Below are 26,008 nucleotides of genomic sequence, written 5' to 3'. Positions count from 1 at the left end.
GCCAGTGGGCTTCTATGTTGAGACTAGTGCATTATAGTGCATCATGAGTGATTTCACAGTGTATGCACTAGGCAAGGCTCACATGCTTTCCTATTTGTTACTACAGCATACAAACACCCATGACTGCACGGGTGCAGCTACAGATGTAACATAACAAAATTGCAACCTATAAAATATGAACATTCGACTGACAGCACACAGTATTTGCTGCTGTAAAAAGGAGATCCTAATAATATTAAAGGGAGAGTTTAATAATTTCCCTTGTAGTACAGTGCCCTCTACTAATATTGGCACTCTTGGTAAAATTGTCTTTATTGTTTAAAAAAATATATATCTTATTTAAATATGAGACTTGCAAAAGTGTGTACCTCTCCACCATTAGAACCTATTAGCCAATGCATTAGTAGAAGAGTGAAATACAGCAGTATCAACATTTAATATAAATGTTAACCGCTTTTACTTAAAGTGATGGTAAACTTTACATGTTTTAAAATCAGGTCTAAGCAATATTACGTTAATTGATCACTTCTAATAATGATGTGCTGTGACTTTCTAATAGAAAAAATAGAGGTAATGAACTGGCTAAAATGACTGTAAATGGCACTCTAAGAATCTATCCCTTCTTAATAGATACCGACAAACAGAAAACTCTAATATAGGGCACTAAAAAGCATAGTCTAAATATGCAATATTCAAAAAATAAAACTTTAATTATTCACAATTCATCCATCAAAAAGTACTTATAAGCAGACATAAAGTTCTAATAATAGTCCATAGCAAATGTCTCTCAACAAGGGATGTCTCCCAAATACCACCTTAAAAAGAACTGGATGGGAGCTTGCAGAATTCTACAAGTTTTGACTATAACTCGTGAGCTGCATACAGATTACTATAACTACCACAACAGGTCTTACCAGCATAAAGCAATTTCACAGACCTCTTATCCAACGTTCGTTCTCCGGTAGCAGGAACTGCATGAATACCATCTCTATTTAAGTAAAGGACCAGTCCAAATTGCTATCTTCGCATGTATCCTAAGCGTCCTGCTCTTCAGAGCCCATGGATGGTCCGGCTGTAATGGGTTCCTACCGGATCACGTGGGGCAATGTCACAGTTGTTCGATCGGTAGCCACACTCAGTGCTTACTCGCATGCAGAACGCCTCAGTCTTAACTGTAACGGCTCAATTTAAATTATCTCCAAATAAAATTAAACGTGCACATGAAATAAAACCAGTTGTATCCATGACGCGTTTCACCCTGCTATAGGACTTTTTCAAGATCCCATTTAAAAAGTGTTTGCTTCTTTACCATTGGTTCTTCCACATAAGTGTTTATTAAGATGGTATTGGATAATTACTATCTGTCAGACTTTGTGCAGATGCAAGGTGGTATTGTATTGATCTATATATAACTTAATATCTCAGTACACTTAACAATATCCCACATTGGGCTCAAATAATTTACATCAGTCACAAAGCAAACATAAAACCCCAAAAACAATGAAATCATTAAAAAAAAAATTCCTAAAATTAATCAGTCATCAAAAAATGGGGAAATGTCCAGCTCAGAATTTAACCCATTAGCGTATAAGGTATCCATTTTAAAGAAAAGTGCAGCCTCTTTTTGTCTGAGTTTTTTCTCTTGGCTATCACCTCTCCATTCTGGGCATACTATGCACAAACAAGCCCTACAAGAAATACAGGGATAGAAACCATACAAATTATTACCTGTCAAATCTCTTTTCTTTGCAACGTTTTATTGGTAACTTTAAACTCCGCACAGGTAAGTATTGTCTTCAAATTTCTAGACCCATTGAATATACACCTAGGATTAGGGGGTACTAGGTCACCTATTACTGGGTCATTCTTAATTAAGTGCTAGTATCTTTTAATAATTCTTTATATTGTTCCATGTCCCTCACTATAACAAATGGTACATCAAAATCATCAAAACTCCTATTTATCTTATCTTTTATATTCTAATAAAGACTGCCTAACTGATTTTCTGGCCTTGTCTATTGCTACATTAATGATCTGGTCTTTCTAACCTCGTTCATTAAATCTTTGTTGTAGTACTGCCACTTGCGTGCCATAGTCTTCTATTCTTAAACAGTTTTTCTTAATCCTTAGGCTTGGCCTATAGCTATATTATCCATTTAGTAACCATGGTGACAACTGGACATGTGAATATAGTTATATGAATCCACCAGTTTAATATGGGCTCTAGTGTCCAATCTATTCTTTCCTACTACAATTTATAATTTCAAAAAAGTGATCTTTTTTTATTAAAGCAATACGTGAAACTTTACCCCTTATTATTCATAGCTGAAATAACTCCACAAGGCTACTTTCTGAGCCCCTCTTCAGATGAGCAGAATATCATCAATATATCTTTTAAACAGTATGAGATTTGCACCTAGCTCTGTATTGGCAAATAATTCCAGTTCCCAATCACCCATAAAAAGATTAGAATAGCAATCTCATGCCCATGGCAGTTCCCTCAACCTGCAGATAATACTTATTATTAAATGATAAGTAATGTAATTGTGTTTCCAAATGAACATACTATCCAAAATGAAATTACATTGTGCCTCCTGTAAATCTCTATCTTTACTTAAAAAGTTATTTACAGCCATAACTCCCAAATTATAATAAATTACTGTATAGAGGGAGGTGACTTCACAAGTGGCCAAAATAAGGCTATCTTTCCACTGTAAGCCCTCTAAAAATGGTAATAGACTTGTAGAGTCCCTTAAACAAGATTCCAAGCTCCTAACATACATTTGATGGGACTTATCTACATACTGGGACAGGTTAGAAGTTATGGAAGCAATCCCAGACACTATGGGCTTACCCGGTGGTTTACACAGATCTTTGTGTATCCCTGGCAGGAAATAAAAAATAGGAATCTTTGGAAATCTGGGACTTAGAAAATCAAATTCATTTGAGTTTAGAATTCCCATCCTTTTTTACCTTTGTCCAAAATGCACATCAGCTCTTTTGTAAATGTTTTAGAGGGATCCAATGCTAATCTTCTATAGTTCCTAGTGTCTTTGAGTAATCTCTCAGCTTCCTCCAGGTAGTAGACAGTATCCATGACAACTACTCCTGCCTTATCGGCTGGCTTAATCACAACTTCAAATATACAAGCGCTGCAATATACAGTATGTATATCAATACTAGAAGGCGCTAAAAGATATGATAAAATATAAAAAAACAACAAAAACAAAAAGCACAGTACTTAGAATAAGTTCAGTTTCTCCAGTCAATAAATGATTGTAAAATACTTTGGTTCCTTCTGGAGATAGTAAGAGAACTTTCAAAAAATGTCTGATATGGAGTGCCACTAACTTGAGACAGGTCTGTTCACAGTGTCTGTCAATCAGTAGGAGCGATCTGAGAAAATACAAAGACGGCGCATCTCCAACTCAAGCGTTTTAATAGAAACAGTTGTATTGCTTCATATACAACACAAAGAATAAAACTCACTTGTGTCAGTGAACAATCACACAAATCACAAGCAACGTGCTTAAGGAAATACCCAGTCTCCCAGCTGATATTTGTATCAATGTATAGCCATTCCCTGTGCAGAGTCCAAGAGATCCCTAGTGTCCTGCGGTGTGTATCAAGTTGGGTCAGATGGGTATAGCTGAAAGATGAGGTCCTACATCTCTGAGCTTCTACGAATAGGATAACCAAGCACAGGAGCACAGCCGCACACATCAAATGCAAGGCTGTCAATAAAACCCTGAGCTGACTGCTCCTACGCTCCGGGAAAAATGGCAATGGCCACTGTCAAGAGGAAGTAGCCACTGGTGAGTGAAAAAAGCAGCTGTCAGCTCTGGGATTTAGTGATAGCCTTCCATTTGGTGTATGCAACTGTGCTCCCAGGCTTGGTTATCCTATGCGTAGATGCTCAGAGACGTAGGACGTCATCCGTCAGGTATAACCACGTGACCTGACTTGATACAAGCCGCAGGGCTCCTGGGATCTCTTAGAATCTTCACAGGGACTGGCTATACAGCAATATAGATATTAGTTGGGAGACGGGTATTTCCTTAAGCACGTTGCTTGTGATTTTTCACTCACACATGAGTTTTATTCTTTGTGTTGTATGAGAAGCGATACAACTGTTTCTATTAAAACGCTTGAGTTGGAGATGCACTGTCTTTGTCACAACTTGTTGGTTGTGTTGTAAATTGTTAAAGACCTCCTTATCCTTCCTACTTACATTATAGTTCTTTCTGCCTTTATTTTCTTCTTAAAAAACGGGGAGAGTCCACAGCTGCATTCATTACTTTTGGGAAATACGAACCTGGCCACCAGGAGGAGGCAAACACACCCCAGCCAAAGGCTTAAATACCTCCTCCACTTCCCTCATCCCCCAGTCATTGTTTGCCTTTCATCACAGGAAGTTGGCAGAGAAGTGTCAGAAGATTACGGAATAGTCTCTTATGGAAGGTAGTACTCTTCGAGATGGGACTGGAGTTTTAAGTAGTCCTGTCAGCCTCTCATTGAGAGCATGGATGAAAGTTAGAGTCCGGAGATGCAGGGAGAGTCTTTCTGCGAAACCATCCCGACTCATATTAACAGCTCCATAAGCAATTGGCGTTGACGAGTTTCGCTGCCTGCTTTCTTCACTCAAGTCCATGTCAGAAGCGATGCTACTATTTGTCAAACTTGAAGGACCGTGTTACTGTTCCACGGCATAGATTCTGGTAAGATAGTTTCATTTTCCTTTCACTGTGGGAATATAATGTAATTATAGTACACAGGGTCTCAGTGGGACTCCTTTATCTTTATAGAATCTAGGGTTAATATCTCCTGAGGGGGGTTATTGAACAGTGGGGGACTGTAATCATATTTGTTATGCAATTCTGTCTGCTTATGTGTAGTGATGTTGGGGCTCATGGCTTTTACGGAACGTACAGGTTTTTCGAGCTACGCAGTTCTTGATGGGACTGGCCTGTGGGTTGCACCACGTGACCGTGCGTGTTCACATTTTCGTTCTCAATTTACGTGTTCTTGATGGAGTGTCGGTGGAGAGGGTCTGTTCTCTTCTTGCTGGGTCAAAGGAGGTGGTGAGTGCCCCAGGCATTGAGGGTGTGAGGTGCCAGTTATTTTTCTCAAAAATTTGTCTGGTCAAGTTATGGAGGATTCTGATTTTTTTGAGGAGGATTTCTCTGATTCAGAGTCTGTTTCCTGCTTAGATTGTATGGAGGCCCGGGTATTCCAGCCTAATCAATTATGTTCCGTATGCCTTAATAGAGTGCTCTTTTCTTTCTCTGGGGAGAGATTATAGAATGCTGAGCCATCCGCCTTTGAGGATTCTGTGTTCCGTGAGGTGCGTTCCCTGGAATTTTCTGTTCCTACACAGGCAGTTGTCCCAAATACTGTTACCCCTTCTCCGGAAGGAGGTTTATTTCCACCAAAGGTTGGTGCTCGGTTGCGCATGGCCATATTTTTGGTGTTGGCGCATTTACAGCTTCCTGAGGGCCAGTGAAGAGCTTATCCGTGTCCTCTTAACCTGGGGGCACCAGGTGAGACGGGTCTTTCCTCTGGGGGAGCGGTTTCCTCTGAGGCTTCAGGGGTACAGCCGTCAGGGTCGGGGCCTTCAAATGCCTCACCAGAGCTGAGTTTTGCCTTTAGATTCAGACTGACTCGCCTGCGTGTACTGCTGAGGCAGGGTTTGGAGGATTTCAGTCTTTATTTGCCACCGGATCCTCAGTCTTCTGATTCTGATGGCAAACAGCGCTAGATGAGTGGAGGGATGTGGATCCTACTCCTGATTGTCTTTTGTTCTGAGCTCTTGATGAATCGGGTCTCTGACAGGCTGGTCCTGTTAGTGTTTTCCATTCCTCTTTGGCGTTCACCTGCGGGTGCGGCATATATTCTTTTGATCCGATGAGGATGTGTTTTATTTCTTTATTTTGGAGCTTGTGGTGGTGTAGTCTTTCCTTGTTAGGGAAATTCCTTTTTCTCTGGGATTTTGATGCGGAAGTCCAAAAAAAAGAAAAAAGGAAATTTATTTCAAGACGATGTTTAAGCCTCAGGGTTTATTTGTCTATCGTTTGTCTGTTTTGTTTGGTCTAGCCCTGCTAGGGTTTAGAACTTTCAGTTAGCCCTTGAACAGTTTGGTTATACCCTGGTCAGCAGGCTGGTCCTTGTTGGGTACTAGTTCACTCTGTTCTTTTGGGGTATATGAGATATTTTGTATCCTTGGCAACAGGCTGGTCCTGTTTGGGTACTAAGTGTGCTTACCTATTGTTACGAGGTTGTTTTTCTTGTTCTACAAATTATAGGAGGCCTTTCTATCCTAGATATCAGACTGGTCCTACGTTATTCATCTTGGTGTGGCGTTGGATGTTGGTCGTACTCGATACTAAGGCCTAGATTTGGAGTTCGGCGGTAAAAGGGCTGTTAACGCTCCGCGGGCTTTTTTCTGGCCGCACCATAAATTTAACTCTGGTATCGAGAGTTTAATCAAATGCTGCGTTAGGCTCCAAAAAAGGAGCGTAGAGCATTTTTACCGCAAATGCAACTCTCGATACCAGAGTTGCTTACGGACGCGGCCGGCCTCAAAAACGTGCTCGTGCACGATTCTCCCATAGGAAACAATGGGGCTGTTTGAGCTGAAAAAAAACCTAACACCTGCAAAAAAGCAGCGTTCAGCTCCTAACGCAGCCCCATTGTTTCCTATGGGGAAACACTTCCTACGTCTGCACCTAACACCCTAACATGTACCCCGAGTCTAAACACCCCTAACCTTACACTTATTAACCCCTAATCTGCCGCCCCCGCTATCGCTGACCCCTGCATATTTTTTTTAACCCCTAATCTGCCGCTCCGTAAACCGCCGCAACCTACGTTATCCCTATGTACCCCTAATCTGCTGCCCTAACATCGCCGACCCCTATATTATATTTATTAACCCCTAATCTGCCCCCCTCAACGTCGCCGACACCTGCCTACACTTATTAACCCCTAATCTGCCGAGCGGACCTGAGCGCTACTATAATAAAGTTATTAACCCCTAATCCGCCTCACTAACACTATCATAAATAGTATTAACCCCTAATCTGCCCTCCCTAACATCGCCGACACCTACCTTCAATTATTAACCCCTAATCTTCCGATCGGAGCTCACCGCTATTCTAATAAATGGATTAACCCCTAAAGCTAAGTCTAACCCTAACACTAACACCCCCCTAAGTTAAATATAATTTTTATCTAACGAAATAAATTAACTCTTATTAAATAAATGATTCCTATTTAAAGCCAAATACTTACCTGTAAAATAAACCCTAATATAGCTACAATATAAATTATAATTATATTATAGCTATTTTAGGATTAATATTTATTTTACAGGCAACTTTGTAATTATTTTAACCAGGTACAATAGCTATTAAATAGTTAAGAACTATTTAATAGTTACCTAGTTAAAATAATAACAAATTTACCTGTAAAATAAATCCTAACCTAAGATATAATTAAACCTAACACTACCCTATCAATAAAATAATTAAATAAACTACCTACAATTACCTACAATTAACCTAACACTACACTATCAATAAATTAATTTAACACAATTCCTACAAATAAATACAATTAAATAAACTAGCTAAAGTACAAAAAATAAAAAAGAACTAAGTTACAGAAAATAAAAAAATATTTACAAACATAAGAAAAATATTACAACAATTTTAAACTAATTACACCTACTCTAAGCCCCCTAATAAAATAACAAAGCCCCCCAAAATAAAAAATTCCCTACCCTATTCTAAATTAAAAAAGTTACAAGCTCTTTTACCTTACCAGCCCTGAACAGGGCCCTTTGCGGGGCATGCCCCAAGAAGTTCAGCTCTTTTGCCTGTAAAAAAAAACATACAATACCCCCCCCAACATTACAACCCACCACCCACATACCCCTAATCTAACCCAAACCCCCCTTAAATAAACCTAACACTAATCCCCTGAAGATCTTCCTACCTTGTCTTCACCATCCAGGTATCACCGATCCGTCCTGGCTCCAAGATCTTCATCCAACCCAAGCGGGGGTTGGCGATCCATAATCCGGTGCTGAAGAGGTCCAGAAGAGGCTCCAAAGTCTTCCTCCTGTCCGGCAAGAAGAGGACATCCGGACCGGCAAACATCTTCTCCAAGCGGCATCTTCGATCTTCTTCCATCCGGAGCGAAGCGGCAGGATCCTGAAGACCTCCAGCGCGGAACATCCATCCGGACCGACGACTGAACGACGAATGACTGTTCCTTTAAGGGACGTCATCCAAGATGGCGTCCCTCGAATTCCGATTGGCTGATAGGATTCTATCAGCCAATCGGAATTAAGGTAGGAATTTTCTGATTGGCTGATGGAATCAGCCAATCAGAATCAAGTTCAATCCGATTGGCTGATCCAATCAGCCAATCAGATTGAGCTCGCATTCTATTGGCTGTTCCAATCAGCCAATAGAATGCGAGCTCAATCTGATTGGCTGATTGGATCGGCCAATCGGATTGAACTAGATTCTGATTGGCTGATTCCATCAGCCAATCAGAAAATTCCTACCTTAATTCCGATTGGCTGATAGAATCCTATCAGCCAATCGGAATTCGAGGGACGCCATCTTGGATGACGTCCCTTAAAGGAACAGTCATTCGTCGTTCAGTCGTCGGTCCGGATGGATGTTCCGCGCTGGAGGTCTTCAGGATCCTGCCGCTTCGCTCCGGATGGAAGAAGATCGAAGATGCCGCTTGGAGAAGATGTTTGCCGGTCCGGATGTCCTCTTCTTGCCGGATAGGAGGAAGACTTTGGAGCCTCTTCTGGACCTCTTCAGCATCGGATTATGGATCGCCAACCCCCGCTTGGGTTGGATGAAGATCTTGGAGCCAGGACGGATCGGTGATACCTGGATGGTGAAGACAAGGTAGGAAGATCTTCAGGGGATTAGTGTTAGGTTTATTTAAGGGGGGTTTGGGTTAGATTAGGGGTATGTGGGTGGTGGGTTGTAATGTTGGGGGGGGGGGGTATTGTATGTTTTTTTTTACAGGCAAAAGAGCTGAACTTCTTGGGGCATGCCCCGCAAAGGGCCCTGTTCAGGGCTGGTAAGGTAAAAGAGCTTGTAACTTTTTTAATTTAGAATAGGGTAGGGAATTTTTTATTTTGGGGGGCTTTGTTATTTTATTAGGGGGCTTAGAGTAGGTGTAATTAGTTTAAAATTGTTGTAATATTTTTCTTATGTTTGTAAATATTTTTTTATTTTCTGTAACTTAGTTCTTTTTTATTTTTTGTACTTTAGCTAGTTTATTTAATTGTATTTATTTGTAGGAATTGTGTTTAATTAATTTATTGATAGTGTAGTGTTAGGTTAATTGTAGGTAATTGTAGGTAGTTTATTTAATTATTTTATTGATAGGGTAGTGTTAGGTTTAATTATATCTTAGGTTAGGATTTATTTTACAGGTAAATTTGTTATTATTTTAACTAGGTAACTATTAAATAGTTCTTAACTATTTAATAGCTATTGTACCTGGTTAAAATAATTACAAAGTTGCCTGTAAAATAAATATTAATCCTAAAATAGCTATAATATAATTATAATTTATATTGTAGCTATATTAGGATTTATTTTACAGGTAAGTATTTAGCTTTAAATAGGAATCATTTATTTAATAAGAGTTAATTTATTTCGTTAGATGTAAATTATATTTAATTTAGGGGGGTGTTAGTGTTAGGGTTAGACTTAGCTTTAGGGGTTAATCCATTTATTAGAATAGCGGTGAGCTCCGATCGGAAGATTAGGGGTTAATAATTGAAGGTAGGTGTCGGCGATGTTAGGGAGGGCAGATTAGGGGTTAATACTATTTATGATAGGGTTAGTGAGGCGGATTAGGGGTTAATAACTTTATTATAGTAGCGCTCAGGTCCGCTCGGCAGATTAGGAGTTAATAAGTGTAGGCAGGTGTCGGCGACGTTGTGGGGGGCAGATTAGGGGTTAATAAATATAATATAGGGGTCGGCGGTGTTAGGGGTAGCAGATTAGGGGTACATAGGTGGCGGCGCTTTGCGGTCGGAAGATTAGGGGTTAATTATTTTAAGTAGCTGGCGGCGATGTTGTGGGGGGCAGGTTAGGGGTTAATAAATATAATACAGGGGTCGGCGGGGTTAGGGGCAGCAGATTAGGGGTACATAAATATAACGTAGGTGGCGGTCGGCAGATTAGGGGTTAAAAATTTTAATCGAGTGTCGGCGATGTGGGGGGGCCTCGGTTTAGGGGTACATAGGTAGTTTATGGGTGTTAGTGTACTTTAGGGTACAGTAGTTAAGAGCTTTATGAACCGGCGTTAGCCAGAAAGCTCTTAACTCCTGCTATTTTCAGGCGGCTGGAATCTTGTCGTTAGAGCTCTAACGCTCACTTCAGAAACGACTCTAAATACCAGCGTTAGAAAGATCCCATTGAAAAGATAGGCTACGCAAATGGCGTAGGGGGATCTGCGGTATGGAAAAGTTGCGGCTGAAAAGTGAGCGTTAGACCCTTTAATCACTGACTCCAAATACCAGCGGGCGGCCAAAACCAGCGTTAGGAGCCTCTAACGCTGGTTTTGACGGCTACCGCCGAACTCCAAATCTAGGCCTAAGTGTTTTGTCTCTGCATAGCTTACGTGGTTTGCTGGGATTAAGAATTCTGCTATGACAGTATGTTTTTTATTTCCGGAGGTCCTTAGACAGGAGCTAAAGTCCTCCCCTCCGAGGAGGGAGGATCAGATGACTGCTTGGAGATCTCCATTACCTGGTGTAGGGGGTGATTATTCCTCCCTATTGGTACTCCTTGTGGATTGGATTGTCCGATTTTCAGATCTTTCGCCAGTGTTTCTCTCCTAATTTTTCGCTTTCCCTTGCCTTTTTGGGGTAGGACTTTCGGTCATCCGGTTGCGGAGACTATGTTCTTAGGCACCGTTTTTGTCCCATTGTATCCCTTTTTAGATCCTATATATGGGGATCTGGAGGATTGTTATGCAGTCTCTCTTGCCGTCAACCGATAGGAGGTTTAGGATGCTCGTTCATTCGTTAATTACTTGTAGGTTTACGGAGGGTTGATCCAGACTGGATCTTTAGAGCCTGTCATATTCTCTCAAATCATGGAGTTCTTTTGGGCCCTTCCTTTGTCTTCGGACTTTGTGGGTGTTACCTTGGAGGCCTTTTGGGGCAGAGTGGACAGCCACTGGGATACATCATGAGAGATCAGAGTTCAAGACCCCATGGGTGTATGGCATGCATCAACTTTGGTGCAAATTTCATTTCCAGGTGACTGTGGTTGTTCCGCAAGGTTTTTGGTCTGGATCCGGTACCTGGTTTTTGGGGTCCAGTTTTTTAACCTAGTCCTTGTCTTCAACTTGGCCTTTTGGTTACTCTGTTTTCAAGATTTTAATAGTCTTGGATCTGTTCGGCGTTCAGAAGCAAGCTTGTTTTCCCAGTCCTGGGGAAATATCCTTGTTCCTACTGGGGCGGTTCTTTTTCTCTCTTCTGGAGAAACGGAGGATGTTTTTCATGGGAATTTCTTTACTGGAATATTCCTGGGTTTATTTATTTTCCTTCTATTTTGAAGGATCTGGTCTACTGCGCCTATCCAGTTGGCTCCTCTTGAGGTAGTTTCTCTAGGTGTTTGGTGGGTTGAGGGTCTATCTTGTTTGCAGTGCACCCTCCCTTCGGGTTTCTGAGTGGTAATAAGGATAGGTATCCTGGATCCCGGGTTTGTCTCTCTGGGTGTCTGTGCCTCCTTCCTGCTGCTTTTCCTTAGGAACTTGTGATTGGAGATTCATTCTCTGATCTCTGGGCCTCGGCGATGCTGGGAGCCGATGGAAGCCTGCGGCTTTCGTTTGTGGCGTAAACGGATGTTACTATTCCGTTCCTGTTCTGCTCCTGAGGTTTTTTCTGACCTACGGGTTTTCAGTTTCTCTGTGCTAAGTTAGCTGTCTATATTAAGGTAGTCTTTTTTTCTACTTTTTTTTTTTGTCCTTCCGGGACATCGGTTATGGTTAAGGCTTTACTTTGTTCCTTTTTTGGATCCATGTAGGATGTGATCTTGAATTTTTTCTTTCTTTGCTCGCCTCCATTGGTGGCATATTTTCTAAGCGAATTTGTCCTTTTGCTGCCTGGTAGCCGCTCTTTTTCGAGTTATGCTAGGGGCTTCTCTCTCTGTTTTGTCCTTGAATCTTCAGGGATTGTTTCTGGAGGTTCTTTCGGACCTTCTTATCTGATTCTTACCTTCTTTGGGTTAGGGAGAATGTGGTGTGGGAGTTTGTTGTTTCTCTTGCCATTGTTCATGGATAGGTTTTTATTTTTTATTTATGTGCTTCTAGAGAGTGGGACTTTTGTCTCCTCAGAGGCTTTTGCGCCCAGTGGAGTCCAGAATCTAGAGTGATTGTTAATTGGGATCCTTATGGTTCTAATTGATGGGCAATTACCTTGTCCTCTTTACATATTTTTGTTTTTCCTGCTTCTGTTGAAGTAGTTTTTTATCGGGAATCCGGTTGTGTCAGGCTATACTGCCATCAGAATGGGCTGCATTTTTGTTCCTGCCTGTTTGCATTCAGTGTCCTCTATAAGCTTGGGTATTGATTTCCCAATAGTAATGAATGCAGCTGTGGACTCTCCCTGTTTTAAGAAGAAAAACTTAAATTATGCTTACCTGATCATTTTCTTTTCTTCTATATGGGGAGAGTCCACAGCTCCCCGCCCATTTTTCTATGGGCGGCCTTAAATTATTTTTTATTCATTCTACTGGCACCTTGTTTCACCCTGATATTTCTCTTATTGTTCCTTGTTCCCTTGGCAGAATGACTGGGGGATGAGGGAAGTGGGGGAGGTATTTAAGCCTTTGGCTGGGGTGTCTTTGCCTCCTCCTGGTGGCCAGGTTCTGTATTTCCCAAAAGTAATGAATGCAGCTGTGGACTCTTCCTGTACAGAAGAAAAGAAAATTATCAGGTAAACATAATTTAAGTTTTTCCAGCAGGTCGGCTAAGGCCAGTTTCTCAAAAGTCTCCAAGTTACTCACCTTAGCATAAGTTGGGTAAAGTTTCGATCTCAGCTTCCTATCCATATGTACAAATTGAATCTCAGATAATGCATTTTGTTGTGGTTTTTCAAGGGGATTTTTCACAAAGAATCTTTTTAAAGTAAGTTTCCTCATGAACTTAATATGGGTCTCAAATTTATTTAAACCCCTGCTGGGAGCAAAGGACAAGCCTAAATTGAGGACTTTTTTTTTTCTCCCTCAGATAGGGTAACCTTACTTATATTAAACACTCCTTATGATGTCTCCGTTATTTTAGTCTCTTTGCCTCGCTTCCTGTCTTTAGCCCCTCTTTTTCCTCTTGCAGCCTTTTTCTTGGTTTTAACGACCCTCGGGCGCTCTCCTGATACGACAATATTTCTTTTGTGCCCTCACTCAGAGGGCTCATCTCTAATAAAAAATAAATAAAAAAAATCCTTTCTTCTCATGTTAAATCTCCATAACCTTTATTATTTCTTACCAAAGGTGTATATCTGTTTCTCATTGGGACTCTCTATTCTTGTTCATTGTTCCTACGATTACTCCGAGCTCTTTCTTTGATTTTAATAATTTCCTTTCCATTACTGTCAAATCGGTCTTGTCTATTGAGTCTATTAGAATATATCCTGTTTCTTGGACTATCTAATCTCCTAAAAGCACTAGGATTTTTATAATTCTTAGTAGATTTAGAATGCTTACCATACTGGGGTCTATCATATTGGGGTCTATCAAGGTACTTAAATCATAATAATACTGAGACCTTCTACCACCATTATAATCACATAGATTAGTCTTAGTTCCATTACTTTCCCAACCTATATTACTAGATCTATTCCTCATTCTACTAGAATCTATAGGGTTGGCTAAAAGTCTCCTTTCTCCTTCTATTATTTAATTTGTTTGCCATTTATTAATATTGTCTCATTCCAGATTTGGGACTTCACTCTCAGTGCAATCAACAGGATTTTGATTAAATGGTGTCCTCCACCCCATATTTCCTCAAGCACCTCCCACAAGTTGGATTGCCTTGATTGGCACTTGAAAGTGCATTAGCCTCATTCATATCTCTATTTAGTTTTTTCCACTTAGTTTTTAAAAGATCTTTCTTTAGATCTTGCAATTTGTTAATTATATTTGGTCTCTCTTTACATTCATAAATATCTTCGTTACCTGCATTTAGTTTTTAAGTTCTGTGACCTGTGAATTTAATTGTTCTAATGTCTCTTTTCTTGATTTCTTTAAGATTTCAATTAAGCCATTAGAAGCACCTTCCAGTACGTTATCTCATTCTGTAAATTTGAGAGGAAATGTATATGCTTTCTTCTTAAGACCCCTCGGTATGAAACCCTTAGTATTTTATTTTTCTATAGACAGAGAGGCTTATTTAACAAAGGTCTGTCGGACCTGATCCGACAGTGCGGATCAGGTCCGACAGACGTCTCTGAATGCAGAGAGCAATACTCTTGTAAGCTGCTGGTGCAACGCCACCCCCTGCAGATTCTCGGCCAATCGGCCGACAGCAGGGGGTTGTCAATCAACCCAATCGTACTCTATCGGTTTGAATTGTGGCGATGTTTGACCGCCTCCTCAGAGCTGGTAGACAGGTTATGGAGCAGCGGTCTTTAGAATTTATATTTCCTTTAAGTAAAATAGAAAAAATAATTGAGGTAATGCGCTGGCTGAAATTACTATAAATGCTACTTTAAGAAACTGTCCCTTCTACATATATATATACAAACAACAGAAAACTCTAATAGAGGGTGCTAATAAGCATAGTCTAAATATGAAATATTTAAAAAATAAAAAACATTTATTATTCACAATTTGTGCAATTCTAATACCCCTCTCTCCGGCCACCCAATTCAAAACTCAAATCAAGATTCTAGCCGTATAGCTCACAAAAAAATATGAGTTTTGAAGTGAGTAGTCTGAGAGCAGAGTATTAGAATGGTATGGCTAGATTAAAATGTAGGTCACAGCTCATCTTCATTAGAAGTGATCAATTAAAGTCCCTCTAAAGTATTGCTTAGATTCCGGACCTGATTTTACAGAAGGTAAAGTTTACCATTACTTTAACAGGCAAAAATATTATGAAAGTGTCTTAATATTATGCTACTTTTTTAGTTGGGGGGGATTTTATATATATATATATTTCTTCTGTTATGTGTGATCAGTCCACGGGTCATCATTACTTCTGGGATATAACTCCTCCCCAACAGGAAATGCAAGAGGATTCACCCAGCAGAGCTGCATATAGCTCCTCCCCTCTACGTCAGTCCCAGTCATTCTCTTGCACCCAACGACTAGATAGGATGTGTGAGAGGACTATGGTGATTATACTTAGTTTTTATGACTTCAATCAAAAGTTTGTTATTTTACAATAGCACCGGAGCGTGTTATTACTTCTCTGGCAGAGTTTGAGGAAGAATCTACCAGAGTTTTTTTTACTATGATTTTAACCGGAGTAGTTAAGATCAGATTGCTGTTCTCGGCCATCTGAGGGAGGTAAAAGCTTCAGATCAGGGGACAGCGGGCAGATGAATCTGCATTGAGGTATGTAGCAGTTTTTATTTTCTGAATGGAATTGATGAGAAAATCCTGCCATACCGTTATAATTACATGTATGTATACATTTCAGTATTCTGGGGATGGTATTTCACCGGAACTACTCTGTTAAAAGTCACTAATCCTTTTAATAAGTATTTATCATGTTAAACGTTTTTGCTGGAATGTAGAATCGTTTACATTTCTGAGGTACTGAGTGAATAAATATTTGGGCATTATTTTCCACTTGGCAGTTGTTTGCTTTTAATTGTGACAGTTTCGTTTCTCTTCACTGCTGTGTGTGAGAGGGAGGGGCCGTTTTTGGCGCTCTTTGCTACGCATCAAAAATTTCCAGTCAGCTACTCTTATATTTCCTGCATGATCCGGTTCATCTCTGACAGATCTCAGGGGTCTTCAAACTTCTTTGGAGGGAGGTAGATTCTCTCAGCAGAGCTGTGAGAATTTTATATTGACTGTGAATAAAAACGTTGCTCTGTAATTTTTTATGTCAAATTTAATTATTGTTATTTTACTAATGGGAACAAACCTTTACTAAAAGTTGTGTTGTTTTAAAGTTTGATTCTATAACTGTTTTTCAGTTCATTATTTCAACTGTCATTTAATCGTTTAGTACCTCTTTGAGGCACAGTACGTTTTTGCTAAAAAAGATTATAACCAAGTTGCAAGTTTATTGCTAGTGTGTTAAACATGTCTGACTCAGAGGAAGATATCTGTGTCATTTGTTCCAATGCCAAGGTGGAGCCCAATAGAAATTTATGTACTAACTGTATTGATGCTACTTTAAATAAAAGTCAATCTGTACAATTTGAACAAATTTCACCAAACAGCGAGGGGAGAGTTATGCCGACTAACTCGCCTCACGCGGCAGTACCTGCATCTCCCGCCCGGGAGGTGCGTGATATTATGGCGCCTAGTACATCTGGGCGGCCATTACAGATAACATTACAAGATATGGCTACTGTTATGACTGAAGTTTTGTCTAAATTACCAGAACTAAGAGGCAAGCGTGATCACTCTGGGGTGAGAACAGAGTGCGCTGACAATACTAGGGTCATGTCTGATACTGCGTCACAGCTTGCAGAGCATGAGGACGGAGAGCTTCATTCTGTGGGTGACGGTTCTGATCCAAACAGATTGGATTCAGATATTTCAAATTTTAAATTTAAATTGGAGAACCTCCGTGTATTACTAGGGGAGGTTTTAGCAGCTCTCAATGATTGTAACACCGTTGCAATACCAGAGAAATTGTGTAGGTTGGATAAATACTTTGCGGTACCGGCGAGTACTGACGTTTTTCCTATACCTAAGAGGCTAACTGAAATTGTTACTAAGGAGTGGGATAGACCCGGTGTGCCGTTCTCACCCCCTCCAATATTTAGAAAGATGTTTCCAATAGACGCCACCACTCGGGACTTATGGCAAACGGTCCCTAAGGTGGAGGGAGCAGTTTCTACTTTAGCTAAGCGTACCACTATCCCGGTGGAGGATAGCTGTGCTTTTTCAGATCCAATGGATAAAAAATTAGAGGGTTACCTTAAGAAAATGTTTGTTCAACAAGGTTTTATATTGCAACCCCTTGCATGTATCGCGCCGATTACGGCTGCGGCAGCATTTTGGATTGAGTCTCTGGAAGAGAACCTTAGTTCTTCTACGCTAGACGACATTACGGACAGGCTTAGAGTCCTTAAACTAGCTAATTCATTCATTTCGGAGGCCGTAGTACATTTAACCAAACTTACGGCTAAGAACTCAGGATTCGCCATCCAGGCACGTAGGGCGCTGTGGCTAAAATCCTGGTCAGCTGATGTTACTTCTAAGTCCAAATTACTTAATATACCTTTCAAGGGGCAGTCTTTATTTGGGCCCGGTTTGAAAGAAATTATCGCTGACATTACAGGAGGTAAGGGCCACGCCCTACCTCAAGACAAAGCCAAAGCTAAGGCTAGACAGTCTAATTTTCGTCCCTTTCGGAATTTCAAAACAGGAGCAGCATCAACCTCCACTGCACCAAAACAGGAGGGAGCTGTTGCTCGTTACAGGCAAGGCTGGAAACCTAACCAGTCCTGGAACAAGGGCAAGCAGGCCAGGAAACCTGCTGCTGCCCCAAAGACAGCATGAACCGAGAGCCCTCGATCCGGGACCGGATCTAGTGGGGGGCAGACTTTCTCTCTTCGCCCAGGCCTGGGCAAGAGATGTTCAGGATCCCTGGGCGCTAGAGATCATATCTCAGGGATACCTTCTAGACTTCAAATTATCTCCCCCAAGAGGGAGATTTCATCTGTCAAGGTTGTCAACAAACCAGATAAAGAAAGAAGCGTTTCTACGCTGTGTACAAGATCTGTTATTAATGGGAGTGATCCATCCGGTTCCGCGGTCGGAACAAGGACAAGGGTTCTACTCAAACCTGTTTGTGGTTCCCAAAAAAGAGGGAACTTTCAGGCCAATCTTAGATTTAAAGATTCTAAACAAATTCCTAAGAGTTCCATCGTTCAAAATGGAAACTATTCGGACAATCTTACCCATGATCCAAAAGGGTCAGTACATGACCACAGTGGATTTAAAAGATGCTTACCTTCACATACCGATTCACAAAGATCATCACCGGTACCTAAGGTTTGCCTTCTTAGACAGGCACTACCAGTTTGTAGCTCTTCCATTCGGATTGGCTACGGCTCCAAGAATCTTCACAAAGGTTCTGGGTGCCCTTCTGGCGGTACTAAGACCGCGAGGGATTTCGGTAGCTCCGTATCTAGACGACATTCTAATACAAGCTTCAAGCTTTCAAACTGCCAAGTCTCATACAGAGTTAGTTCTGGCATTTCTAAGGTCGCATGGATGGAAAGTGAACGAAAAGAAGAGTTCTCTTTTTCCTCTCACAAGAGTTCCATTCTTGGGGACTCTTATAGATTCTGTAGAAATGAAGATTTACCTGACAGAAGACAGGTTAACAAAGCTTCTAAATGCATGCCGTGTCCTTCATTCCATTCAACACCCGTCAGTAGCTCAATGCATGGAGGTGATCGGCTTAATGGTAGCGGCAATGGACATAGTACCTTTTGCACGCCTACACCTCAGACCGCTGCAATTGTGCATGCTAAGTCAGTGGAATGGGGATTACTCAGATTTGTCCCCTACTCTGAATCTGAATCAAGAGACCAGAAATTCTCTTCTATGGTGGCTTTATCGGCCACACCTGTCCAGGGGGATGCCATTCAGCAGGCCAGACTGGACAGTTGTAACAACAGACGCCAGCCTACTAGGTTGGGGCGCTGTCTGGAATTCTCTGAAGGCTCAGGGACTATGGAATCAGGAGGAGAGTCTCCTTCCAATAAACATTCTGGAATTGAGAGCAGTTCTCAATGACCTTCTGGCTTGGCCCCAATTAACAACTCGGGGGTTCATCAGGTTTCAGTCGGACAACATCACGACTGTAGCTTACATCAACCATCAGGGAGGGACAAGAAGCTCCCTAGCAATGATGGAAGTATCAAAGATAATTCGCTGGGCAGAGTCTCACTCTTGCCACCTGTCAGCAATCCATATCCCGGGAGTGGAGAACTGGGAGGCGGATTTTTTGAGTCGCCAGACTTTTCATCCGGGGGAGTGGGAACTTCATCCGGAGGTCTTTGCCCAAATACTTCGACGTTGGGGCAAACCAGAGATAGATCTCATGGCGTCTCGCCAGAACGCCAAACTTCCTCACTACGGGTCCAGATCCAGGGATCCGGGAGCGGTTATGATAGATGCTTTGACAGCACCTTGGAACTTCGGGATGGCTTATGTGTTTCCACCCTTCCCGCTGCTTCCTCGATTGATTGCCAAAATCAAACAGGAGAGAGCATCAGTGATTCTAATAGCGCCTGCATGGCCACGCAGGACTTGGTATGCAGATCTAGTGGACATGTCATCCTGTCCGCCTTGGTCTCTACCTCTAAGACAGGACCTTCTGATACAGGGTCCATTCAAACATCAAAATCTAACTTCTCTGAAGCTGACTGCTTGGAAATTGAACGCTTGATTTTATCAAAACGTGGTTTTTCTGAGTCGGTTATTGATACCCTGATACAGGCTAGGAAGCCTGTTACCAGAAAGATTTACCATAAAATATGGCGTAAATACCTATACTGGTGCGAATCCAAACGTTACTCCTGGAGTAAGGTTAGGATCCCTAGGATATTGTCCTTTCTACAAGAAGGTTTAGAAAAGGGTTTATCAGCTAGTTCATTAAAGGGACAGATTTCAGCTCTGTCCATCTTGTTACACAGGCGTCTGTCAGAAAATCCAGACGTCCAGGCCTTTTGTCAGGCTTTAGCTAGGATCAAGCCTGTGTTTAAAGCTGTTGCTCCGCCATGGAGTTTAAACTTAGTTCTTAACGTTTTACAGGGTGTTCCGTTTGAACCCCTTCATTCCATTGATATAAAATTGTTATCTTGGAAAGTTCTGTTTTTAATGGCTATTTCCTCGGCTCGGAGAGTCTCTGAGTTATCAGCTTTACATTGTGATTCTCCTTACCTGATTTTTCACTCAGACAAGGTAGTTCTGCGTACTAAACCTGGGTTCTTACCTAAGGTAGTCACTAACAGGAATATCAATCAAGAGATTGTTGTTCCATCCTTGTGTCCAAATCCTTCTTCAAAGAAGGAACGTCTTCTACACAATCTGGATGTAGTTCGTGCCCTCAAGTTCTACTTGCAGGCAACTAAAGATTTTCGCCAAACTTCTTCCCTGTTTGTCGTTTATTCTGGACAGAGGAGAGGTCAAAAAGCTTCTGCTACCTCTCTCTCTTTTTGGCTTCGTAGCATAATACGTTTAGCCTATGAGACTGCTGGACAGCAGCCTCCTGAAAGAATTACAGCTCACTCCACTAGAGCTGTGGCTTCCACTTGGGCCTTTAAGAATGAGGCCTCTGTTGAACAGATTTGCAAGGCTGCAACTTGGTCTTCGCTTCATACTTTTTCCAAATTTTACAAATTTGACACTTTTGCTTCTTCGGAGGCTATTTTTGGGAGAAAGGTTCTTCAGGCAGTGGTTCCTTCTGTATAATGAGCCTGCCTATCCCTCCCGTCATCCGTGTACTTTTGCTTTGGTATTGGTATCCCAGAAGTAATGATGACCCGTGGACTGATCACACATAACAGAAGAAAACATAATTTATGCTTACCTGATAAATTCCTTTCTTCTGTTGTGTGATCAGTCCACGGCCCGCCCTGTTTCAAGGCAGGTAAATATCTTTTAAATTATACTCCAGTCACCACTTCACCCTTGGTTACTCCTTTCTCGTTGATTCTTGGTCGAATGACTGGGACTGACGTAGAGGGGAGGAGCTATATGCAGCTCTGCTGGGTGAATCCTCTTGCATTTCCTGTTGGGGAGGAGTTATATCCCAGAAGTAATGATGACCCGTGGACTGATCACACAACAGAAGAAAGGAATTTATCAGGTAAGCATAAATTATGTTATATATATATATATATATATATATATATATATATATATATATATATATATATATATATATATATATATATATATATATATATATATATATATATATATACTCCCAGGTATTTAGCAATTATTTACTTTGTAACTTCCTGATTAGGTCAACTCAGATCAAGACGTATTCCTGGGACAATGCACAAGTCCTCTTGGTTGGGAACAAATGTGACATGGAGGATGAGAGGGTGGTATCCTCTGAGCGAGGAAGGCAGCTGGCAGAACATCTAGGTAAGTGTGTTATCAGTAGTAGTCTGCACCTTGTGGAGCCCTTGGTGAAAAACAGTGTTTTGTGTTTGTGGATACATAGAGATAGTTTAGTATAGTTGTAAAAAAGAGAGGACATAACATAGTTCCAGAGATGATTCTATAAACAATGTAAAAAGGAATGTAGGTATAATACCCTGATGGAGATGCAGGTTCCCTTTCAGACGTCAATATGTATATATAATATAATATGTGTCAAGCGTAGGGTGGTGATGGATTCTGTCTGTCTGCTTTGAGTCTGGCAGCTGTCCCTTCTTAATAGAACTGGTATCCATTCTTTGTGTTTGATGTACAGTATCCCACAAAAGTGAGTACACCCCTCACATTTTTGTAAATATTTTATTATAGCTTTTCATGTGACAACACTGAAGAAATGACACTTTGCTACAATGTAAAGTAGTGAGTGTACAGCCTGCATAACAGTGTAAATTTGCTGTCCCCTCAAAATAACTCAACACACAGCCATTAATGTCTAAACCGTTGGCAACAAAAGTGAGTACACTCCTAAGTGGAAATGACCAAATTGGGCCCAATTAGGCATTTTCACTCCCCGGTGTCATGTGACTTGTTGGTGTTACAAGGTCTCAGGTGTGAATGGGGAGCAGGTGTGTTAAATTTGGTGTTATCGCTCTCACACTCTCATACTGGTCACTGGAATTTCAACATGGCACCTCATGGCAAAGAACTCTGAGGATCTGAAAAAAAGAATTGTTGCTCTACATACATATGACCTAGGCTATAAGAAGATTGCCAAGATCCTGAAACTGAGCTGCAACACGGTGGGCAAGACCATACAGCGGTTTCACAGGACAGGTTCCACTCAGAACAGGCTTTGCCATGGTCGACTAAAGAAGTTGAGTGCACGTGCTCAGCGTCATAATCAGAGGTTGTCTTTGGGAGGTTGAAGGGGTGGGGGTTCAGCCTGTCAGTGCTCAGACCATACGCCGAACGCTACATCAAATTGGTCTGCATGGCTGTCGTCCCAGAAGGAAGCCTCTTCTAAAGATTATGCACAAGAAAGCCTGCAAACAGTTTGTTGAAGACAAGCAGACTAAGGACATGGATTACTGGAACCATGTCATGTGGTCCAATGAGCCAAGATAAACTTATTTGGTTCAGATGGTGCCAAGCGTGTGTGGCAGCAACTAGGTGAGGAGTACAAAGACAAGTGTGTCTTGCCTACAGTCAAGCATGGTGGTGGGAGTGTCATGGTCTGCATCTGCATGAGTGCTGCCAGCACTGGGGAGCTACAGTTCATTGAGGGAACCATGAATGCCAACATGTACTGTGACATACTGAAGCAGAGCATGATCCCCTCCCTTCAGAGACTGGGCCGCAGGGCAGTATTCCAACATGATAACGACCCCTAACACACCTCCAAGGCGACCACTGCCTTGCTAAAGAAGCTGAGGGTAAAGGTGATGGACTGGCCAAGCATGTCTCCAGACCTAAACCCTATTGAGCATCTGTGGGGCATCCCCAAACGGAAGGTGGGGGAGCGCAAGGTCTCTAACATCCACCAGCTCCATCATGGAGGAGTGGAAGAGGACTCCAGTGGCAACCTGTGAAGCTCTGGTGAACTCCATGCCCAAGAGGGTTAAGGCAGTGCTGGAAAATAATGGAGGCTAAACAAATTAGTGACACTTTGGGCCCAATTTGGACATTTCCACTTAGGGGTGTACTCACTTTTTTGTTGCCAATGGTTTAGACATTAATGGCTGTGTGTTGAGTTATTTTGAGGGGACAGCAAATTTACACTGTTATACAGGCTGTACACTCACTACTTTACATTGTAGCAAAGTGTCATTTCTTCAGTGTTGTCACATGAAAAGATATAATAAAATATTTACTGAAATGTGAGGGGTGTACTCACTTTTGTGGGATACTGTATGTGGAGGCTGGCTGAACGCCTCAACAGCTATGAATATATCTCCTCTTATGTTCCCAGAAGAAAATATAGGAAAGCAGAATAGTGTAATAATGTTTAATAAGAAAAATAGGTCAAAGACAAGTTTGTATTCACACATTAAGCCCTTAATATATATGAGGTAATAAAGAGAGATTATATTTGTGCACACTTCTGTGATATGTCAGTCTTCTGTAATGTTGGTTGATAGTTTAGTGTAGGGTTTGATAAATCAAACCAGGGAGCCATAGCTTTTTAAGTTTTACTGCTGGCTCCTAACATCTATGATTAGTCTACATACAATGCATTGCTAGCACCTTTAAAAATGGTGGTTTATACCACAGTATTTGTCCTAGCTTCTACCTTTGCTGAGGTATTTTTAAAAATGTAGAGCTATTTTTCAGAATTTTGTATTATGTTTTATATGTATATGAATCTAGTATAATTGGTCTTTCATGTGTAATTAGATATTCTACCATAGCTAACTTTACCCACATCAAGACTTTTTGCTTTTGAGATTTTGAGTAATTCTATCATTATCTAACAGGTTTTGAGTTTTTCGAAGCCAGTGCGAAAGACAATATCAACGTGAAGCAGACATTTGAGCGTTTGGTGGACATCATCTGCGAAAAGATGTCAGAGAGCTTGGACACTGCTGATCCAGCTGTCACTGGAGCCAAACAAGGACCCCAGCTCACCGACCAGCAGGTCCCTCCACACCAGGACTGTGCCTGCTAAATACAGAAAAAAAACTCCCCCCTTACACACACAAACACTATTCTTCCCACTCATCCCTACCTCCTGTAGAGTGGTGGTCTCTCCCTCACTGACCTTGAATCCTGCATATCATCTGAAGATGACTCTTTGTCTGTTACAAACTTTTTAGTTAGAATCTATGTAGCAAAGAAAGAGTTCCGATTGAGTGGTTGATGAAAAAAAGTGAAAAAAAAAGTTAAATATATATATAAATTAATAATGTTATAGTGCTGAGTGGGTACAGCACATAAATGGTTGGAGAACTGTTTTACAGCACTATTATGCTTTTTGTATAATAATAGTGATTACTTGAGTTGTTTAAAACATATAAAAATATTATTTGGAGACGGCATTGTTTAATGTGTGGTGATGCCTCATAATTTCTTAATTTATTATTAAGACTTCACATTATCAACCTCCTTGTTTCAAAAGTGATCTAATTTAGGCATCAGCAATGCAGAGCTTCCCCTGAAGATTGTTCTGGGTCTACATAAGGATATTTGTTTATGGGTAGACTGGATTAGTACAGAGATTATGTTGCACAAACCAGCGCTCAAATGTGTATGGAAAATATAAATTGCCTGAGAGATCAGTAACAAAATTAAGCTATTGAGGTTTCAGTTTTCAGCCAAGGTCACATCAGGAACCAAATAAATATTGTTACTATTTTCTTAAGGAAACATGTTAAGGTTTACAACTATATATGGAAAGGTTTGTTTATATATTATGCAACATTTACAGTTAATGGGATTAAGGAACATCCCAAAGAGCAAGAAGGGCATTGCTATGCATTGGAGATCTTACTGGCACTGCACAATATTACTTAGAGACCTACTATAAAAAGGCACATATAAGAAATATGTGATAAATACTGGGGTATATTAAAGGCCTCCCTTTTACTCATATGACAATAGGCTACATGTATTTTATATATCTACTTACTCTCAACCTCACATTTATGACAACCTCATATTTATGACAGCCTCACTAGAAGCTGTGCTCAGTATTAATAATGGTCATCACCCACATTATTGCATATTACTGCCTAAAATGATCCTAACAAAAAATGGAAAGTCCATTAAATGTGTCTCTGAATGATACATCTAAGAAACAACTACATGTTGTAACCAGATTTTCCAAACATTTCTATGACTTACCCACCAGATATCCAATAATTTTGTCCGCATGAAAATGAATGTTCTTTAAAGCATTATTTTGTTTTTCTTTTTATGGAGTTTAAACACTACCATATTGTGACTCTCTCCACTTTTTGTGTTCGGATTATTTATATAATTATATATACAGTATATATTTTATTATACCTTGTTTTCTTGTGTATGAATCTGCAATCTGTATGTGAGAATTATAAATATATTATTGGAGTGCAGTTCCAGCTGCGTCTATAGTAGTTCACTGGCCAGTAATCAGCCATTTTAATGTCCTGGAATTAGGAGGGGATAAATCTTATTATTTAAATAAATATTCTAATATAAATTATGATCTTCTAGAGTATATAGAGTCATATAAATATATAGCAAATTGTATGTGAATATAGGCTTTTTAAAACTGCATTAAGTTGAGTGCTGTGAATTTCCTATGCGATTTTGTTGGAGTAGATAGAATAAAATATGTGAAAATATATTCCTTTTGTTTTAATAACTGTCTTTATATTAAGAAAAAAATTCTGCTCTTTCTAGAATGTCTTTGAAAAGTGCAACATCTCATTTTTACATCACTAAAGTACTGTTAAATAAAGTAGAATTGCATAATTGAATACTTAATAAAAAGATAATGTAATAGTAATCACACTTTTAAAATTTACGGCAATTTGCCAGCCCTCTGTATCATGTGACAGCCATCAGCCAGTCATAGACTCATGTATACAATAACTCTTGCACAAGCTCGATGGTGCCTCAGAAAGTGTGCATATAAAAATACTGTGCTTTATTTGGTAAATTGGAAA

General features: G+C 40.6%; 1 protein-coding gene across 1 annotated transcript in view; it reads left to right on the top strand.

Moving 5' to 3' along the window:
• Positions 1-25,686, top strand: part of RAB3A (RAB3A, member RAS oncogene family) — a 249,179-nt gene extending 223,493 nt beyond the window's left edge. Inside the window, exons 4-5 of the mRNA XM_053702943.1 lie at positions 21,223-21,347; positions 23,837-25,686. Coding sequence (XP_053558918.1) covers positions 21,223-21,347; positions 23,837-24,027 — 316 coding nt within the window. The 3' untranslated portion in view covers positions 24,028-25,686. The remainder of the gene's footprint in view (positions 1-21,222; positions 21,348-23,836) is intronic.
• Positions 25,687-26,008: the final 322 nt, after the last annotated feature.

This window comes from Bombina bombina, chromosome 2 (assembly GCF_027579735.1).
Source record: "Bombina bombina isolate aBomBom1 chromosome 2, aBomBom1.pri, whole genome shotgun sequence".
In the NCBI taxonomy this organism is placed as follows: domain Eukaryota; kingdom Metazoa; phylum Chordata; class Amphibia; order Anura; family Bombinatoridae; genus Bombina; species Bombina bombina.
Note: the sequence above shows the minus strand (reverse complement) of the source record. Positions and strands in the feature narration are given on the sequence as shown.